This window comes from Geospiza fortis, unplaced genomic scaffold (genome assembly GCF_000277835.1).
Source record: "Geospiza fortis unplaced genomic scaffold, GeoFor_1.0 scaffold662, whole genome shotgun sequence".
NCBI classification, from domain to species: domain Eukaryota; kingdom Metazoa; phylum Chordata; class Aves; order Passeriformes; family Thraupidae; genus Geospiza; species Geospiza fortis.
The window spans coordinates 1135504-1153825 of record NW_005054450.1 but is presented as its reverse complement, the minus strand read 5'-3'; the positions used below and the strand labels follow the sequence as shown (position 1 = coordinate 1153825).

The following is an 18322-nucleotide window of genomic DNA, read 5'->3' as shown; positions in this document are numbered from 1 at the left end:
GCCAACTAAAGATAAGGAAAACACAGACTCATTTTCAAGTAGTCCTTCTTTCCAGCCAACAAACAAAAAAAGCAGGAAAACACAAAACCAGAAAAATTAATGGTTTTTGCCAAGTAACAGAGTTACTCAATCAGTTTGATTTGCAGCACCATAGTCCAGCTGATTACCATAAGTACAAATTAAACCTGAGACTCAACAGCCGTTTTTGGCATCATACACTGAAGATCCTAAAAAGATCCGAAGGTGTTAAGTTGACAATGCTCAATTTACCAAGAATCCAACTTGCTCCTTGGTGGCCAAACACACTTTGCAAAAGACTGGTTTGTTTTGTCAATAAAAACAGTAGGAGGGAAGCAGACCTAGGGCTAAAGTAGGAATTTTAAAAAGACTAAAAATAACCCCCTCAGCTTTTCAGCCAGGGAATATTAAGATATTTTTCTCAGTAGATAGATTCCAATTCAAATAATTTGGAGTTTAATGCAACCTATTTGAATTTCCTCACATATAAAAGTTGAGTCTAAACACAGAGTGGCATGGATATTGGGTGTTATTCCCCAGACTTAAATTGAGAGAAGTTTATTGGGATTTTTTATATATTGTGCATGATGACATCCATATATTTGATAATTTTATATAAAGCAATACACACAAACATTTGAGTAGTCCACTATACAAGCAGTCTTCATTAAGCTTAAGACATTATTGGCCTCGCACTCTACTGAATTTTTCATATTCCTTACACATCTCATGCCCCATTAATCTTCTGACAGAGTTTAATAGCAATCTACTAACCAAAAAGAATCCCCAAAATGTTGACGTGTTATCTTGCTTAAAATCTGCATGTTATCAGTGAACATAAAGAAACTGCTTCTAGAAATGGACAGTCCTTACCATAAGGGGATATTTAAAATTGTCACTATCGAGGGAGCACTCTTTGGAAGCCACAGCCAGGCCTTGTAAAATGGGAATAAAGATCTGTAAAAACACAAGTAAATTACTTTACTCAAGAACAGGAAACAATTACTCTACAGCCATACAAAGCATGAAATGCCTGTTCATTCTTCAAATAGTGCAACTTACACAAAACAAAAACTAAGTTTGGTTTTTTTTTTAATTTGTATCAGTTCAGCCCAAAGGCTTCAGAGAGTATTCAAAGCTAAAACCCAACTTGTTTGCTGTAGTCTAAGCAATGGGGTGTTGCTCCATTGAGTTCCCTGCATAATCTCTGCAAGCAAGTTCCCTGTGTGTTGTAGACACAAATGAGAGCACGGGTTCTGTACAGGTGTCCCACAACCTACTGCCCAAATGGGGAATAATTTATTTGTCTGTACACTTGGGGCAATAATACGGCTCTAATTTTGCATGATGTGTAAGTGGGTAAAGATAATAAGCAGCAGTCAAGGGTTGTTAGGAAAGAGGAAGTGACTTGACAGGAACTTATTAATCAGAAGTAATTATACCCATTTAGTAAGTCCCAATCACACTGTTCTGACAACTACACCCTCACAAAATAAACCCATAGTAATTTTGCAACAACAACAACAGGAGTTTAAAGTATATTGTGTTGCTCCTGTGAAGAGACAAAAAAATGTTATTAAAACATTCCAGGAAAGCACTGTACAGATGGCCATGTGCTTCAATCCCAGGAATGCTTCTCTTCTCCAGGACAGGACCTCTAACACCTTTACATGTTCTCTACATGAACCTCTACTAACAGGAGTCCAGACAGAAACATAAATTATTAACAGTTACTTGCACTACACGTAAAAACTATCTAATGTCATTCTTTGCAAAACTGGAAGGGTCAAATGCCATTTCAGAGGCCCCTTTAGAGCCAAATCAAACCATACTATGGGAGTGCTAATTAGAGACAACTACAACCTTACAGATCTGCTTTACACTACACAAGCTGGAAGTTTGCTAGTTTTGTATCTTAATTATTTTTCATCTCAGTGAGCTCATCTGACACACAGAACAGACCATCTCATGTTTCTCAGTCATTTTCTCTGTAAATATGAAGAATTACTGGACTAGGATTTGTAAAGTGCTCTTAGCACCTTACACACAAATTATTAAAGATGCAAAGAAGGGTAAAGATTGCAAGATGGAAAACACCATAAGTCCGAGTAAGATTACTGAAGATTGCTGTCTTAACACCTACATTTCTAGGAATTTCATAAAAAAGAATGAAAACCAAGATCAATCTTGTAATATATGCCTGCACATTCCAAGTAGTCCACTCCTACGTTAGTGCTGCTGCTTATTAGCAAATACACTTTTAATACTTAGAACCAGGAAATACTGACAGTCAGCCTTTTTCACAAAATGCTAAATGAGTTAAAAAAAGAACAAAACCAAACTCCAATTGCTTTAACAAGCTACTAGTCCTCGAGGTAATGGGTAGAGGACTACAAGACACTGACTAGATGTCTGGAAATCCATTCTCTTGGATACTGCAAATTATAAAACCATGTGCTAGAGCTTTTTTTGACCTACGCCTTACCTGTTTGAACACCTCTTCATCCTGGTAAGTTGTTCTCACCAACTCTTGAATGAAGCCAAATGGGAGATTCCTACACAGCATATATGGTACCAGCAGAGACTGCTGCTGCAATGACCTTAATTTGTATTAAAAAAAAAAATAAAATCTACTGATTATCTGCAGTAGTATTCCCAAAAACGTCAGAGCAGTCACGTGCAAGGATGTTTCTGCAAGCACATCAGCAATGTCTGGATACACCTATTCCTTTCAGAAGTAACTAATCTTGTCTGCTCAAGTTACTTGGGGAAAGGTTATTCTCTAACAGATGCTGCTGCCAACATCACACTTCAGTTAACGAGGCTGGAAGAAATCAACAGCTTCTCTGTAGTAATTGGTTGCTCCTTCTACCCCTTCTAATAAACAAACCTCTTTGTTAAACTCAATTGGTGAAGGAACAACATTTTTTTTACATGGGTTTTTCCAGATTAAAAAAGAACATAACACCAGTATTTTCTGAATTAATGCAGTCATTATTTTTAACATCACTTTTAACTGCTTCCTAGCATTCTGAAAGAAGGGTCTCTTCTTCTCAGTCCCTGATCCCCCATTTAAACTGTTCACATCACCCTGGCTGATTTCACCCAAATGCAGTTAGAAAGCACTCAAACTGCTCCCCACCAACTCATCACTTGTAAAGCAACAAGCTATTACTCTGGCACATAATTCTCCTGCTGCAACAACTGATCTTGGTTTTCTTATCTAATCCTCAGAAGGAGAAAAGGACCCTGGGACAGTAACTCACATGATTAACATCAGCTGGATTTACCTTGGTTGAGTTAAGGATCCCTGTAGCACCAAAGCAGCGTGTGAAATGCACTGGGATCTGATGTTGCTCAGTAACTGGCTAACTGTTGGCTGGCTACACATCTGATAAAAATAACTTTATTTTAATACAAATCAGAAATTAAATACAGAACACACAGGAAAGAGCATAAATTTATTTGTGCAGTATAAATGTAATATGCACACTAAGATTAAAACTACTCCAGTTAAATCCTTCCAGATTATATATAAAAAGTGTTGGTTGGTTGTTTTTTCCCCAGAAGCAAAAGCTTGGAGTAGAATACAGAAAACTGACAGGGAGTTGGTGTCACAAAAACATTTTACGTGAAATAAACTTGGATAAAATATAGTAGATCAAAAGGGGAAGGATGTATTAAGAGTGCTTATTTAAGAGATATAAAATATATGCATCACTCAAATTTGATGAATTAACAAGAGTCAAAGGGCCCCAATAAATTCAATAAATCTATTTCTCCAACAAAGCCATCAAGAATATTATTCCCACCAACTTTCTCCACTAATGAGTCAGAGGAGTGTTTGTGACAGCACTGACACAACCTCACTCATCTGAAACATACCTTTGGTGCTTTTCTCTCCTCTATTCCAACCCTGTCAAAACACTCAATGAGGTAGTTCAGCATCTCTGTCTCCTTACAATTTTCAATGGTGAAGTGGTCACTGCAGGAATCGGAAACACTCGAGCTGCCAGAGCCTCCCACACTTTAAAACACACAAAAAGCAGAAACAAAGCATTCAGTAGAGTTCTTCACTTATGCACAGTCAAACAATTCACGAACACTCCTCTGCCAGTGCTCTGAACACTCCATCCCATCACACACATGGCTCAGTGGTTTGGGTAATTTCTGTGATAATTCAGGTCATTCCTGTGACCTGTGGAGAGCTCTCCACGTAACAGCTTGTCTAGGCCTGGAAGTTCAGAGCTGTAAATGCCTTATTAAATAAGTGCCTGAAAGACAGGCACAAAGTGCATAACTGATGGGAATCAGTAAATCCTGGTCTCACAATGCAGCAAAGAAAACAAACAGCCTTTGAGTGGCACCTGACACTCAGGACATCACAGCCCTTCAATGCCACTGCTCAGAAAGGCAGAAATGTCAAAATCCTGTTAACACCACCAAACCACAGGAGGCAGGAGCCTCCTACTGCTGAGAAGAGACCTGGGCAATACATCCAAGCTGCTGCTGCCTTTGACACTCCCTCATTCAAGATCATTTCATTTCAACTCAGTTCATTACAGTTCAGTAAAATACATCATTTCATTAAGTAGCACAGCCTCAGTGGGGAAAAGAAAACACTGATACTGTAAACACAAAAACTAAACCCACAAAACCAAAACCATCCTTGAGATGAGAGAAATTGAATACAAAAGTGAGAACAGACCCACAACTCTCAATCTCAGACTTGTTATCTCAACAAAATTCTTCTCTACATAACAGCTTGACAAAGCTAATTAAAAATAACATCCTCATTTTACAGAAGAGACTAGAGACATGATATACTCACTTCATGTAAATGAAATCTAAAAACCAGCAATTACTTGGATGGTCTGCAATTCTCAAAGAAAAGTCTGTGTACAGTCAGGATAGATTTGAATGAAGACCAATTTATAAGCCCCAGATCTTAAACTGGAAAATAAGAGTACTGGTTTCCTTAAATGCAGCTTTTAAAAAATATATTTTAAACTACAAACTATCAGAACTGGAATTTCCTTTAAACTGTAAAATAATTTACATTTCTATAATTGAGCCATACAAATCTATTGTGCAAACTTTACAGTCCAACCAATAAATCCAGGAAAGGTTATTACTGTTCACATGCTGAGCTACCAGATGCTTAAGAAACACAACATTGTAATAGCAGCAATGTCTGTTTGCAGAGAGATGTTTTCAGTTATTCAATTAAAACTAACCCATGTAAAACACAGCTCTATTGAAATCGTGCTCAGTAACCACAAAACCATGCACATGGGGTTTTTTTAATGGTCTCTTTTTTAAACCTCTTGAATTCTCACATCCAGCTTAAAAAATACTCTTTTAAGAACATAAATTTATATGAAAACCTACTAGTCCTACAGTCATTCTGCTAAAGATTTCGCTGCAGCAATAACTCCAACTATTCTAACACAAAGCTCATCCATCCTGCACACACATTGAATGCCTTGGTGTTTTCAGTGTGCCAGTTGTGCATAGTTGTACAGCCACTGTGTTTATGTTCCAACAACTTACTGCTGTCTGCAAAATGCCAGGTCACAATAAACACACTAAACCTCAGAAGCACAGCAGAAATCCTACCCAAAGCTTGGCAACTCAATCCAACATTTGGATTGAGTCAACAACAGGATAAAAACTAAACAAAACAGTGGGGAAAATAATCCTAAATTCCACATACACAAAGTCCTCCTACAGCTGTGTTATCAAGTTTATTCTCTTGAAATCAGACTGAAGTAGAAAAGAAGAGATGGTACTTGGAAGGTGCATATTAACCCTTGCCCTCATTTTCCAGTTTTTTCATAGGAAAACATGCACATGGTGTACCAGGGCTTTAAAATTACAGCCATGGGCGAATACTGTTCCTTGTACTCATACAGCCCAAGAGAAGCTCCACTCAAACACCTCAGAACCACGTTCATTAGGCCTAGAAGACTGTATGATGAGCATTTCCCTTAGTCATGTCTCCAAAGGAGAGCTAACTGCACTCATTACACGTTTACACACCAACTTAACGAGCCAGCCCAGTCACATCCTCAGCTTCAGTTGTTCCCCAAATTACTTTGAAGATCACTTGACACTACACAGGCTGTTAGTTCCTAAACAACCAAACATGCAGGTTACATTCTCTTTCTTCAATACCTGGACCCAAACTGGACACAAGAAAAATCATCGTCTTCATTTTCTTCATCACTACTGTCCTCAGACACATCAGAAACAGCAAGAAGGAGGAGGGAGAAAGGGTTGTCGTATAAACTACCACAACAAAAATGGAAAAGGCCATCAGATTTTTTAAGCCAGAAGAAAAAGTAAATGGTAGCTTTTCTTTTTAGGTCTGTCAAAAATCACCTTCTCTAAACGTGCAGACAACAGGTTAGTAAAACCAGGACCATACTAACATGCTTTGTTACACTACTACAAGTTATTCTTGTATCATAAACACCACACATTTACAACCTGAAAATTGAAAAAGAACTTTTGAGACCAAATAAAAATGATGTCTAAAGTGGAATGTTTAGACATGACTGAATAATAAATACTACATTTCTAAGCTAATGACTTTAAAGCTGTGGTCTCAAAACCGTGTATCTTTATTTCTCCCTCCTGCAGGAACAAAGGATTCCAGGAACAGCCAAGAGAAGAAAAGCAGTGGTACTTAGCCTGGCATTCTGAAACATGCTGATCTGTAATTTAAATCTATGCACCAGGGAATCAAATCCAACCCAGTCCAGCAAGTAGCAGCACTCAACAAATTAACTAAGGCCCTATTGAGAAAACTGATTTTGGAGCAGGAGTTTTATGTGGTTCACCATCTAACAGCAGCAACTGAACTATAGAAAGCTTATAGTTTAACTGAAATGGATCTACCAAGAGGAAGAAATTAAAACCATACTGCTACCTTTAAAGTAATTACATCACACCTCAAATGCACACAAGCAGGTCAAAGACACCTGGTTAGCAAGTCAAGGTATTAGCACAAACTCAAACGCAGAAATCAACTCAGGGTGAGTAGGGTGAGCTCAGCACAAACATGAGTTCTTCCATCCTGCAGGCTGATGCCACACCCTGCAGAGCACACAGCAAACACACTCTGCTCTTGTGCAATACCTAGGAGGAATCCTGCTCTGTAAGGAAGGACGCCTGCGCAAGGCACCGGGCGAAGCAGTAAACAAAGGTGGACCCATGGCTGTGGGCCTGTGTCTGGATGTGATGACTGGCATGGCTGGAGGGCCAGCAGCCATGGCTGGAGGACTTGGAGAGCTAGATGGGATGGAAATGCTCAAGGAGCGCGGGGTGGCAGCGGCAGCAGAGCCTCCGGAATGCGCCACGGTGTAGGGGCGGTACCGTGGGGAGCAAGGCTGTGTCCACGAGGGGCTGGCTGCTGCCAGCTGAGAGCTGACAGAAATGGGAGCCACTGCTGGGGTGGCAACTGAACTGGCTGGTGGGGTAAGAGATGAACCAGTCATTGGTACATAGCTTGTGAAATTGGTAGGAGGAGCTGGACTAGTCCCATAGAGACTAAACCAGTTACAGGGGGAAAAAGAAAAAAAAAAGCAACAATTTAGGATATGCAGAAAAAGGGTGAAAAAGATAAAATGAGCAAGAGAAGTTCTTGCCCTTCTGATGACTCTTCAGCAATATTTTTGCAGTTCACACACATTATTCTTTTATACTGTTGTTCAATAAAACTATGTCACAATCTACACACCTTTAAAAATCATGGCCTTTGTGATGCAAGTTAGGGACACTTCTCAGCAGAAAACAGTTACACGGCTTGAATCTATCAAATACATTCCTAGCCATGGCAGTGTAATCAAAAAGGGTGAAATGGAGGGACACTCACATGAAAAAGACTGAAAAGCTTTAAAAATCCATTCTATTTATTGTTCTTGGGACACTTCTATGCCCTTTTCTCTCTTCTAGTCTACCAATCAGTATTCAAGTGAAATCAGCATTCAGTTACAATCAGAAGTCACCTGGACAATGAGCTGGAACCAAAGGAGCCCACATTACAGAACATGGGGCTGCTTCCAGGGTTGGAGCCCATATTTAACATCAGGCTTCTGTCAGGAGAGCGGGCAGCTGCAGCAATGGGCTGGGAGGTGGCTGTCAGGCTGGCAAAGGGGTTCTCATCCCTTGCCTGGGTGGACATCATCAGCACTTCCATCAAAATCTGCCCGATCAAGTCCTTAAAATCTGAAAACACTGTTAAGAAGAAAGAATCAATATCCTCACCTCAGTCTTCATCTACACGGGAGTCAGATATAAATATTAGCAGAGAAAAAAAGGACAGAAACAGACTTCTGTGAATTGAGCACTGCTTTTGGCAAAAACAACGCACTGACACATCTGTAATTATCACTGCCTATATTAACCTAAGTTCTGGAATTACAGCTACACAAAAAATACAGCCTTTATGGAAAACACAGAAGATCATACATGACCTAATGCTCCTATAGTCATTTATTAAACTTGTGTGTTCCACTCGTATTTTCCCACTCTGCTGTTGAGCTGGGCAAGTTGTGTCAAAGAAAGGAAAACAAAACATGCACGTACCCCACACACACAAAATAACAATTGTTTTGGTGTATCTTACATCTAACATAGAATATAGAGTCTATTGCATAAAATAATCAGGAAATGTTGGTTTATCAAATTAACTGTTAGATGTCTACTATGATGCAAGACAATCCTTTAATTCACTAAAACTCTTCTGAAAAAAATAAACTGAAGCAGCCAGTGCCTCCTGCTCAGGAACCCACCTTCCTTTGGGTTCTGCTTGAACTGGGCAGAGAGTGAATTCAGGAAAATAACGTCTCTGTCTCTGTCCTTCCAAGAGACTCTGAAGATCTTACAGACCAGCTGTAGAGCTTGTTCCTCCGACACTTCTGACCCTGACAGAGGTTCCTGGGGGGAACAAAACAACACCTGATTTGCACTTGTATTAATCAATGTACAATCATGTACAGATCTTCAGTTAAGAGGCTTCAGCTTAACTCGTAAGGTTAGATCTCCTTTCCCTACTGCCCTCAGCCCTGAGTGGAGGAGTGTCCCCATGCAGGCTGTGCAGTGTCCAGGGAGGCTCGGGATGCCCGAGGATCCTCCAGCAGGGCTGCTCCTGCAGCTTCAGGCCATGCTTTACCAACTGACCTTATTACTGACAGGGCAGAAAATGCCAAGGCTCACCTTGTCCGTCAGACTCCGCTTCTCTCTGCGATCGTTCTCATCAACCTCCATGTTCTCAATTCCTGAATCCACATCTACCTGGGACATACTGCAAGTGGAAATAAGAGAAAAAGCCCATTAACTTGTAGAAAGCTGCAGACAGTCCTCTGTAAGATGCTGACTAAAAGAGTGTCCCCCTAAGCAGATGCAGCAGAGAAAGCACTGCACAAACAGCAATTAAAATCATTGGTTGATAAATGTTTCTCGTATTACATTAGAGTTCTAAATTTCCTCAGCAGGCAATACAAACTACCCAGCTATCACATCCCACAACCTTCTTCTTTTAAATAGAGTAGTTGAATTATCCCCACCAGACATGCTTATCTGTTAATGTCTAAGATAATGTTTTGTCTTTTACCACTTTAGATCAGGAATCCCCATTAAAACCAGGCTAGAAAAAGCATTACAGTGGTCTAAACAGTGTATGATTTTTAAGCATTAACCCTACTGCATTAACACAGCTGGGAGGGGGGGAGGGCAGAGCCTTGTCCTGTAAGAGCTTTGAACACCAGCATTGTGCCATATTTGCCACCTGTTACAAGCTGCATTTTTTACCTTTTCTCACAGGAGACACTATCAATGTCCATGCTCTGGGACCGAGAGAGGGACTGAGATTGGGTTTCAAGGCTGTTTGATGGAGAACTGCTGAGGGAACTCACTCCTTCGCTGCTCTGGCTTCGGTGGGCTACTCCTAAAGAAAAGGCACCACCAAGATTACTGCTACAGCAGTGAGAAGACACTGCATTATTTGGATGGAAAAGGAGAGGAAATACTGTTTTTCAATCCAGCTCTTAACAATTCTTAGCACTGCATTACCAAATGAAAGTTAATAACCACATTTGACTGCAGACAATCACATTTTCTACCTTCCCTTGAAGCAGCAATGTAGGAATGCATACCTGTGTTAAACAAAGATAAACTTGCATCCACTAAGTGCTCAGAGATCCACTCCTATAAAAACTGATCTATCACAAGGTTGCTGTGTCTACTACCTTAAGACATTGTCAGAGCCCCTCTAAAGACTGTCCTATCAGAACAGGACTTAACACTGGGCCATTACAATGGAGTTACACCATCAATTATAAAGGGGTAACAAATATTTCTTGAGTTCTTCATCTCTCCTCCTCCCTCTTCCCAAAGAAAATCTAGCTAAGTTGGTGGACAAAAGAGACCAGAGCAAACAGGGCCCACCAGGGCAAAGGACTGCATTGTTCTGCATTCCCTTGGAGTTTTACTCTTATAGCCAGGAAAATGTACTTTAACAGCGATGCTGCAGCACTCATTAACAGCCCTCCTCAACCTGCCATCTTTTCATTACAGATCTTGCAGAATTTACTTGCATCTCTACTTTGCTAGATCAGGTATACAATAAAATACTTGACACCTAAAGTTCCAGTTGTTACTGATAACACTGGCTTTAGGTTTTCCAAGGTATTTTCAAAATACATACAAAATAATGATATTTTCCATGAAATTGATTCCTATGTCTGATCTCACCATGACAGGCAACTCCTTAGAACAATGGATGCTTACAAGGACACTATTCTGCTGGAGCTGCTCTCTGTGTGTCCAAATGAATTACAATCCTCTGCAGTCACTTCAGTCTGCTGCTGAAAGGAACTGCTGCAAACCACACAGCATTAGCTGAGTCTTCATTTATGCTACATAAACACACAAGATAAACTGTTATGGATATTTTTTTCCTGATCCATTTCCCAATTTAACGAAAGCTCTTACCCTGATGTGAAAAAGTAACACATTATTAAACAGCTGCACAAATGGCACTGTAGGAAGCAAACACTAGAAACTCCTGCTTTGGGTCATCAGCCAATCCAGTCAGTACAGTCAGGCACTGTCCTGGGGAATTCTCAAAACAGATATCTCCATGGTCCTCACTGTCTGAGCACTTCAAACCTCAATAAACCTCAATAAACCTGCCAACACCTGAGCATTTCTACCTCCAGGTACACATTTCCACACCTCCTGCTCTGCTGCCAGTATTGTTTATCCAGTTGTGCCCCAGCATGGATCAGGACCTCTTCTGTTTGGAAATTAAACATTTGCTTTTCCTGGGTTAGTTTTCACTTATATCAAGCCCACAGTCCCCTTCATCACACAGCTGCCACAGACAGCAGAGGAACAAGTGCTCCTTTCAGCAAGAGTCAGACCTCAGATGGATTAAAACAGTCATGTACCCACAGGCTGAGGGAACACAGTGAGCAAACTCTGCACCGTTCTTAAGGAAAAGAAGTCACCTCCACCTCTGGGTTGCTGCCTTTAGTCATGAGGACAATACAGAGTGTTAAATTCCATCTGCAATGAGTTTATCTCAGAAAATGCTTTTGATAGCTTTTCTCTGTCCCGCTTTGGATGTAAGGCAACAAAACAAGCAGGAAGGAGTCACTTGTAGGTATTTTTGAACAGCACTGTAATTAAACTACAAGATTGAAGCTTGTAAAATACTCTGATTGCCAAAGGGAAAACCAGAGAATTCAAGAAGCAAATAGGTAAATGTTAATGAATTCTGCAAGCTCATCAAAGACCATTGGAAAAATGTTATTTTTATTAAACTGTTAGAAACCATACTGGAAACCTTGTTAGAACCATCTTGAATTTGTTTTGGGATGGTTTTGAGAACCTCTAAGCTTAGTAACACAACATGCAAAACAATTTTAGTTTTCAGATAAAGATCACAATACTGGAAAACACGCCAATTTGTCCTGATTCCCAAGTCAGATAATTTGAAATCAAAATTAATTTCTGTCAGGTCAAATGTGGTATAAGTACATGAATTTTGTCTTCCCCTCTCTATAGAGCAACTCTCCCAACTTCCCCTGCTTGCTGCATTTGTATGATTTTAACAGATCGGTTATTTGTTGCATCTTCTGAAATAAATACAATTTGTAAATATCCTGCTTGTATTCCCTCCAGTAAATAGTGAAATTGACAAAGTAATACAAAGCAGAAAGCAAATACTTTATTCTTATTCTGACAATGTCCAGTCATGGCTTGCTATTTTTAATTCTGCTGATCGCTTGCAACTAAAGATCAAAAATTAACTTGAGACCGATTGCTAGAATGTACCTAAAAACCAATCAATAGAGACTGTGTTGCAAAACTTGAAAGGGATTTTCCTGTCTCCTTGACACATCTTTTCCATAATATTGTGTAATAATGAACTTTATTACAAACTTTTTTAAGCTTTGGTAACCCATATTGCAAATGTCATGAGTTTACGCACACCTGGAAAACAAGTGTAAATAGAATAAATGGAAAACTATTTATTACTTGGAAAATTAAAACAAAAAGTACCTTCTTTCACCGTTTTGCAACATTTGTTTCTGAAAATGACTTTCAGTAAGAGCAGGAGCGGCAGTGCAGGTTGCACAGCGAGGAGCTGAGTAAGGAAGGCGCACAGGCACACCACGAGCACCCGGGAGCTGCCAGCCTACCTGATGCCCCGATGGGAGAGGTAGCTGGGGTCATGCTGTGCACATTGAGGCCCAGGCTGTGCGAGGGCCCCGGCGCTGGGGCTGCGCCCGGCGGCCCCGGCGGGGTCTCTCTCTGCGGGGACGTCAGCGGGGTGCTGGGCTGGGACGAGGAGCCTCCCGCCAGCCGCGCCAGGCGCCTCCGCCGGATCTGCGGGGAGAGGAGCCCAGTGAAAGGAGCCCAGAGAACCCCCCTGCCAGGGAGAGGAGCCCAGTGAGCCCTTCTGTCTCCTGCAAAGGCAAACACAACACTGCAGCCTTACCTGAAGCCTGCTCAGTGGAGCTGGGCTGGCTGCCCTTCCTCTGTTCTGTGTCACAGCACACAGTACCCTCCGTGTTCAAATTTTAAGTATGTGTTTGCTGCCTTGGAAAACCATTTGCACTGGGAATGCTGTGTTTGTCCCTTGAGGGGTTGTGCAAGACCAGTTTAACGTTTACTGCTCAGCAGTTTCAAAACCTGCAATACTCTTCCCCATTTACTTTGGCATTTGACAAGCCACGTTGATGTGATAAAAGGGACAACATGAATGTGACCTTTGCTTTAGCTTCACACCACATGATACCAACACACCGTGCTAAAGAAAGTCCAGTTGAAAGTTATTCAAGACCACCACTGTCCAAATTAATCCAAAACAGAACTGCAACACCAAAACTGCCCCCTGTGTGCTGGACAGAAGCACCTTGACAAGTAAAGACAGTAAAAAACATCCTCTTATCACCTAGAGGCATTCCATCACAAAGAATTTTAAAAACAGTTTTTCCATGTTCCTTTTAAGATAAAAGCATCTGCCTTCAAAATCCAACTACAGAAAACTGTTACAAATCTACTTATTAAAACTGGTATGTGATCACATAACACTAATATTATACATGAGAAATAGACAAAATAAAACTTATGAAACTAGATTTAAAACACTTTAAACTGCACACAAACAAAAATCCAAAAATAAATTATTTATTATCACAGGCTGCCTTACAGGATCTGTGCCCAAAGCTTACATCTTTGGCTTGAAATAGGCCCAAAGTAAAAGTATATTTGAGGATGTCAGCTCCCTGCAAAAATCAGCAATTCCTGTTATTCTCTTTGTATTATGACACTCAGGCATTGCACACAACTTAAAAGTTTTCATTTCTGTTCATAGTCCTAAAGAACTGCCAGGCAACTGAAAGAGTGAACAAAAGATTTGTGTCAAGTCAATGTCTACACTACATTGCTGTATCATTTAATGGCCTGTGAAACCTACTCCAACAGGAAGAAGAACAGATCAAATTAAATCAGACTTCAAAAACTGTGGGAAAACAGTGTCTGGAACTACATCTCCCTCCACGACAGGTGTCACCACATGAACATGGAAGGCAGCTACATTTTTTTTAAGACTCAAAAAAATAGCTATAAATAGAACCTCTAATCCTTCCTCCTTGTCAAGCAAAATAGGGGAGTTTAATGCAGAAATAAATTGTTCAGCTTCGCCTTTAGGTAAAATTAGACATATTAGGGTCTTCTCCTTCTTCATTTGTACCTCATATTTCAATTTTTCAGTTTTTCATCCAAGTGCTTATCTGAAAAAACTCCAGAACTACCTCAGCCCTCAAAGGTACAACTGAGAAAATGTCAGCTACATGTCCCCATATCTGAATCCAAATTAACTGTTCACAGCTCACAAATACAACAAATACACACACAAGCACTCCATATATGCACCAGTGTCTGAAGGAGAAAGATGGTTTCTTTTTCTTGCTTTCTATATGATTAATGTGATATGGAGCTCTTCCACAACTGTTCACATTAATGCTTGCTAGCTAGTTTGAAATCAGATGTAAGGAAGGAGATATGTGAGGAGAAGAAGGCAGAGATGATAACCAATACATTTATTAATTAATTCACAAGTATAGTCCAATTGATTGCTCAAACGAGGTCCCCTCTTCGTCCTCTCCCAGTGTCAGATCATTGAGGACACTAGTGGCACTTGGCATTCCTTCCCTCCCTAGGCAAGATCCATGCCCAGGTTACAGCAAATCCAGCTGCAGTCAGCCCTGCTGAAACAGGAGGACACCCAGACAAATCTCCTGCCTGGTATTTGTCACACTCAGTCCATCAGTCCTTGCTCAGGGACCAGGCCCTCAGACTGTAACCTGCCCTACAAATAGGCTGAGGAGGGCCTAGAACAAGAAATCTGCTCAGACATTGCTGCTTTGAGTTAAGAGATTGCAATTAAAACTAATACAATATTGTTCCCTGCCCCTTTAAGGATGATGGGCAAATTACAATCACCTTCCTTAGTGCTGAACAAAGTAATGTTAAAATATAAACAAACTGTGAATATTTTTACCACTGACAGCTACAGCTTTCACAACTGAGGGTACATGGTGTTGAAGGACCAGATCTGGTTCTTGGATACCTCAAACTGTCATATTCCTTCAGGTTTATATAAAATTATTACAGGAATCCGAAGTTTGGTCTGAAGACTAGGAAGTTTTAAGAGACAAAAGAGGAGAAATACTATGCCAAAAAGGCCAAGTACAGGCTGAGTTTGAAAAGATGGCATAAAATTGGTGGACACATTCAATCCAGTTAATTCCCTGTATCTGCAGGCTGAACAGCAGGGAGACCAGGGAAGATGGGCACAGCTGGGGACTCAGGAGACACAGTTTGTTTGCACAACACAAGGGACAATCCAGACCCCAACCTGCACACAAATCCCTCCTCAGAAGTGTGGGAGTTCCCTCCAATAACCTGTTCCCATTTCAGACTGAATGACTCCCCAAATTACCACCCAGCAGCACAAAACTGGGGTCTCAAATAATGTTTTAGGGAAGTTTAAGGCATTTGAATAATCCCCAACCCTTGATTTCAGATCTAAGCCAGCGACAGATGACAAAGCTGTTATGTGTCATTGTTACCTAACAGTGACAAGGTTTTCAGTCCTATTACATGGGCATTGCTTGCTCCACAGCCCATCTTCCCTGCAGAGCACAGCTCCAGAACACACAGTTTAAAAGCCTAATTAAAAAAAAAACTAATTGGCTGAATGGGACAAGCACATTGCTTTTTAACTAGTACAGTATAGTACAATTTTTGTTGGACACATCTGGACTAGATCTATAAATAGCAGTTTTCAGAAATACATTTTTGATCTAAATGGACTTCTTCAAAGCTGTTAGCTGCATGCACCACAACAAAAAATGTAAAAAGAGCACCCTGCTAAAGATGGTTAACTGATAATTTAATTTGGCACCAGATAATAAAGATAGGAAGACTAGTCCCTCAGGCTCACACATTCCCAGTTAAAAAAAAATTATGACTCTGTATCTGCTACAGTGGCAACTGCTTAGTGAGACTGTATATAAATCTCCTATTCGACCATAAAGTAGAAGAGTTCCAAATCTGTACAATAAAGGGTAATTTGAATTGATAGCTTTATTTTTCTTGTATTCATTAGAGCATGTTAAATTGGTTTAAGAAATGCTTCATTTTTCTGGTCATAGTGGTCATGTTCTCAGAAAATGCTACTCAAAAATCACGTATATGTTGGAAGGTGACAAACTCACATCATTCTTTCCCACTTTATGCCACATTTAGCTGGATTTTGCTTTTTTCTGTGAAGTCCCTGTTCTCATCTTGCACTATCTACTGTGCTAAAACACACATACTAAGAAGGAAATTTCTTTCTCCTCTCTCCTAAAAATATTACTATGGTCTGTAATGAATTACAACTTTTAGTGCATTAACAAACGAACACAAAGAAAATGTCAGTGAGAGACACTGTTAATAGGAGGGGAAAATATCTTCTTGAAACTAAAATATAGGTATGATCAATTGTGTATCTCCTCTTTTTAAGCTGCAACCTGTTAGTGTTATATTTAATTATGGTTTGATAACAGAAGATAACCTTATCTGTAAGAGCCTTGCAATTAAACTTCCGTTAAGTATTTTTTCACCTTCAGTCATTTCCTGAAAAAAAGTCTGAATCTGAAGAAGTCACATATAGTATATTTCAGAAGGTTATTTTTCAATATAATCTCATCCAGGCCCACTGTGCCAAGTAACAGCGAAGTGGAGATGTGGAGGAAAATTAAAATCAACTTGGCTCTGACTTTTCAGTGAGCGATCCATTAATAAGAAGAAGTGACTCCGTTAAAATGATACAAGATTGTCACAAGCAATCACCTAAAAGACCATTTGGTTTGGTCCTTGCTGAGCTGGACAAGAAGAACATGGAAAGTCACTGGAGACAAACATTTGGCCAAAAAAGGTGGATGAGTCCTCAGTGGAGAACTCCTTTCCTGCAGCCTCAGATCCACAATGCAGTGGTTTTGATGATGTCAGTAATGTGCTGAGGCAGTGACACAAATAAGCTTACATAGGTAAAATATTTCTGAAATTAATCATAAAACACCTCAGGATCAGGGCAGTTTAACAATGAGAAGAGCTGCATGTAAACAAAGCACTCATGAAATACACCTGTAAAATTGGAGATCCTTTTTCCCAGTACACTTACACCACCAGTGTCCCATCCCACTCCTCCCAACGTGGGAACTGCTCTCCTTTTCTCAGTGCTTCCACAGAGCATGAGGACCTCCATCAAGTAAACAGCACAAAGTATTTTCTCCTAGATCATGATGCAACACCGCAGGATTGCTAAATCGTGACAGACAACATCATCAAAAACATCCCAACTTTTTGGAATACAAATCTGAGTGGCAAGAGCAGCCACCCTGTCCTACAATCCCACTATAAGATATGGACAGAATAAAAATAACTTCTTTTGAGCCTCCCTGGAGTATAAGTACAGCACTGAGCCTGTATTGCAGCAGGTCCAGCACAATACATTTTGATTTCAGGATTACACAGGATCACTGGGAAACTCCCTGGATCCTGCTATAATAACCCAAATAATTAATTTGAAAACCCTCTAATATATAGGCAAACCTTAAGACCTTAATTATTTATTAAAAAACAAGGGAAGCAGCATCCTTTAAAAGAAAAAAACAATGAATAGTTCACCTTATTCTATGTGAATAGAATATATACATTATAGATGTTTGCCAACTACAGTATAACACTAGAATTCTTCACTGAAAGATGAAGAGCTTGAATAAATAAAGTAAATCAAAGGAAACAGTGGAAAACTGACAAGCCTGACTCAAGCTGCTTCAAGAAGAAATGATACTAAATATAAGACCACGAACACACCCATCTTGCTTCTAAGCAAAGAGTCTAAGGAAGCAAAATTTCAAGTGTTTTACTATGTTAAAAGGTTGGGTGTTTCCAATCACACACAAAGAACACATAAACGCCTAGTATTGACACAGAGAGGGAACACGCTGCAGACAAAGGCTACCTAGCAGATGGAAGCAGAGAATAAACAATTAACCAGGAGAGCAGCAACCCAACCCCGTGGCCGAGCCGGGGGGTCGCGGGTCAGGGCCAGACGGGGACAGGAGGGGAGAAAAAACCACCGAGCACAGACAGGGGGCGAAGGCAGAGCTCTTCAGGATGGTTCCGTGCCCACCCTCGGGCCCGAGCCGGGCTCAGCACAGCCCGGCGGCCCCTC

The 18322-nt window shown here is 40.4% G+C and overlaps 1 protein-coding gene across 1 annotated transcript in view; it reads right to left on the bottom strand.

The window, feature by feature from the left end:
• Positions 1–18322, bottom strand: part of UBE4B (ubiquitination factor E4B) — a 33328-nt gene that overhangs the window by 13351 nt on the left and 1655 nt on the right. Inside the window, exons 2-10 of the mRNA XM_031062546.1 lie at positions 12732–12961; positions 9835–9970; positions 9241–9328; positions 8817–8961; positions 8031–8259; positions 3904–4045; positions 3309–3409; positions 2504–2618; positions 892–975 (exon numbers count right to left, since the gene is read on the bottom strand). Coding sequence (XP_030918406.1) covers positions 892–975; positions 2504–2618; positions 3309–3409; positions 3904–4045; positions 8031–8259; positions 8817–8961; positions 9241–9328; positions 9835–9970; positions 12732–12961 — 1270 coding nt within the window. The remainder of the gene's footprint in view (positions 1–891; positions 976–2503; positions 2619–3308; positions 3410–3903; positions 4046–8030; positions 8260–8816; positions 8962–9240; positions 9329–9834; positions 9971–12731; positions 12962–18322) is intronic.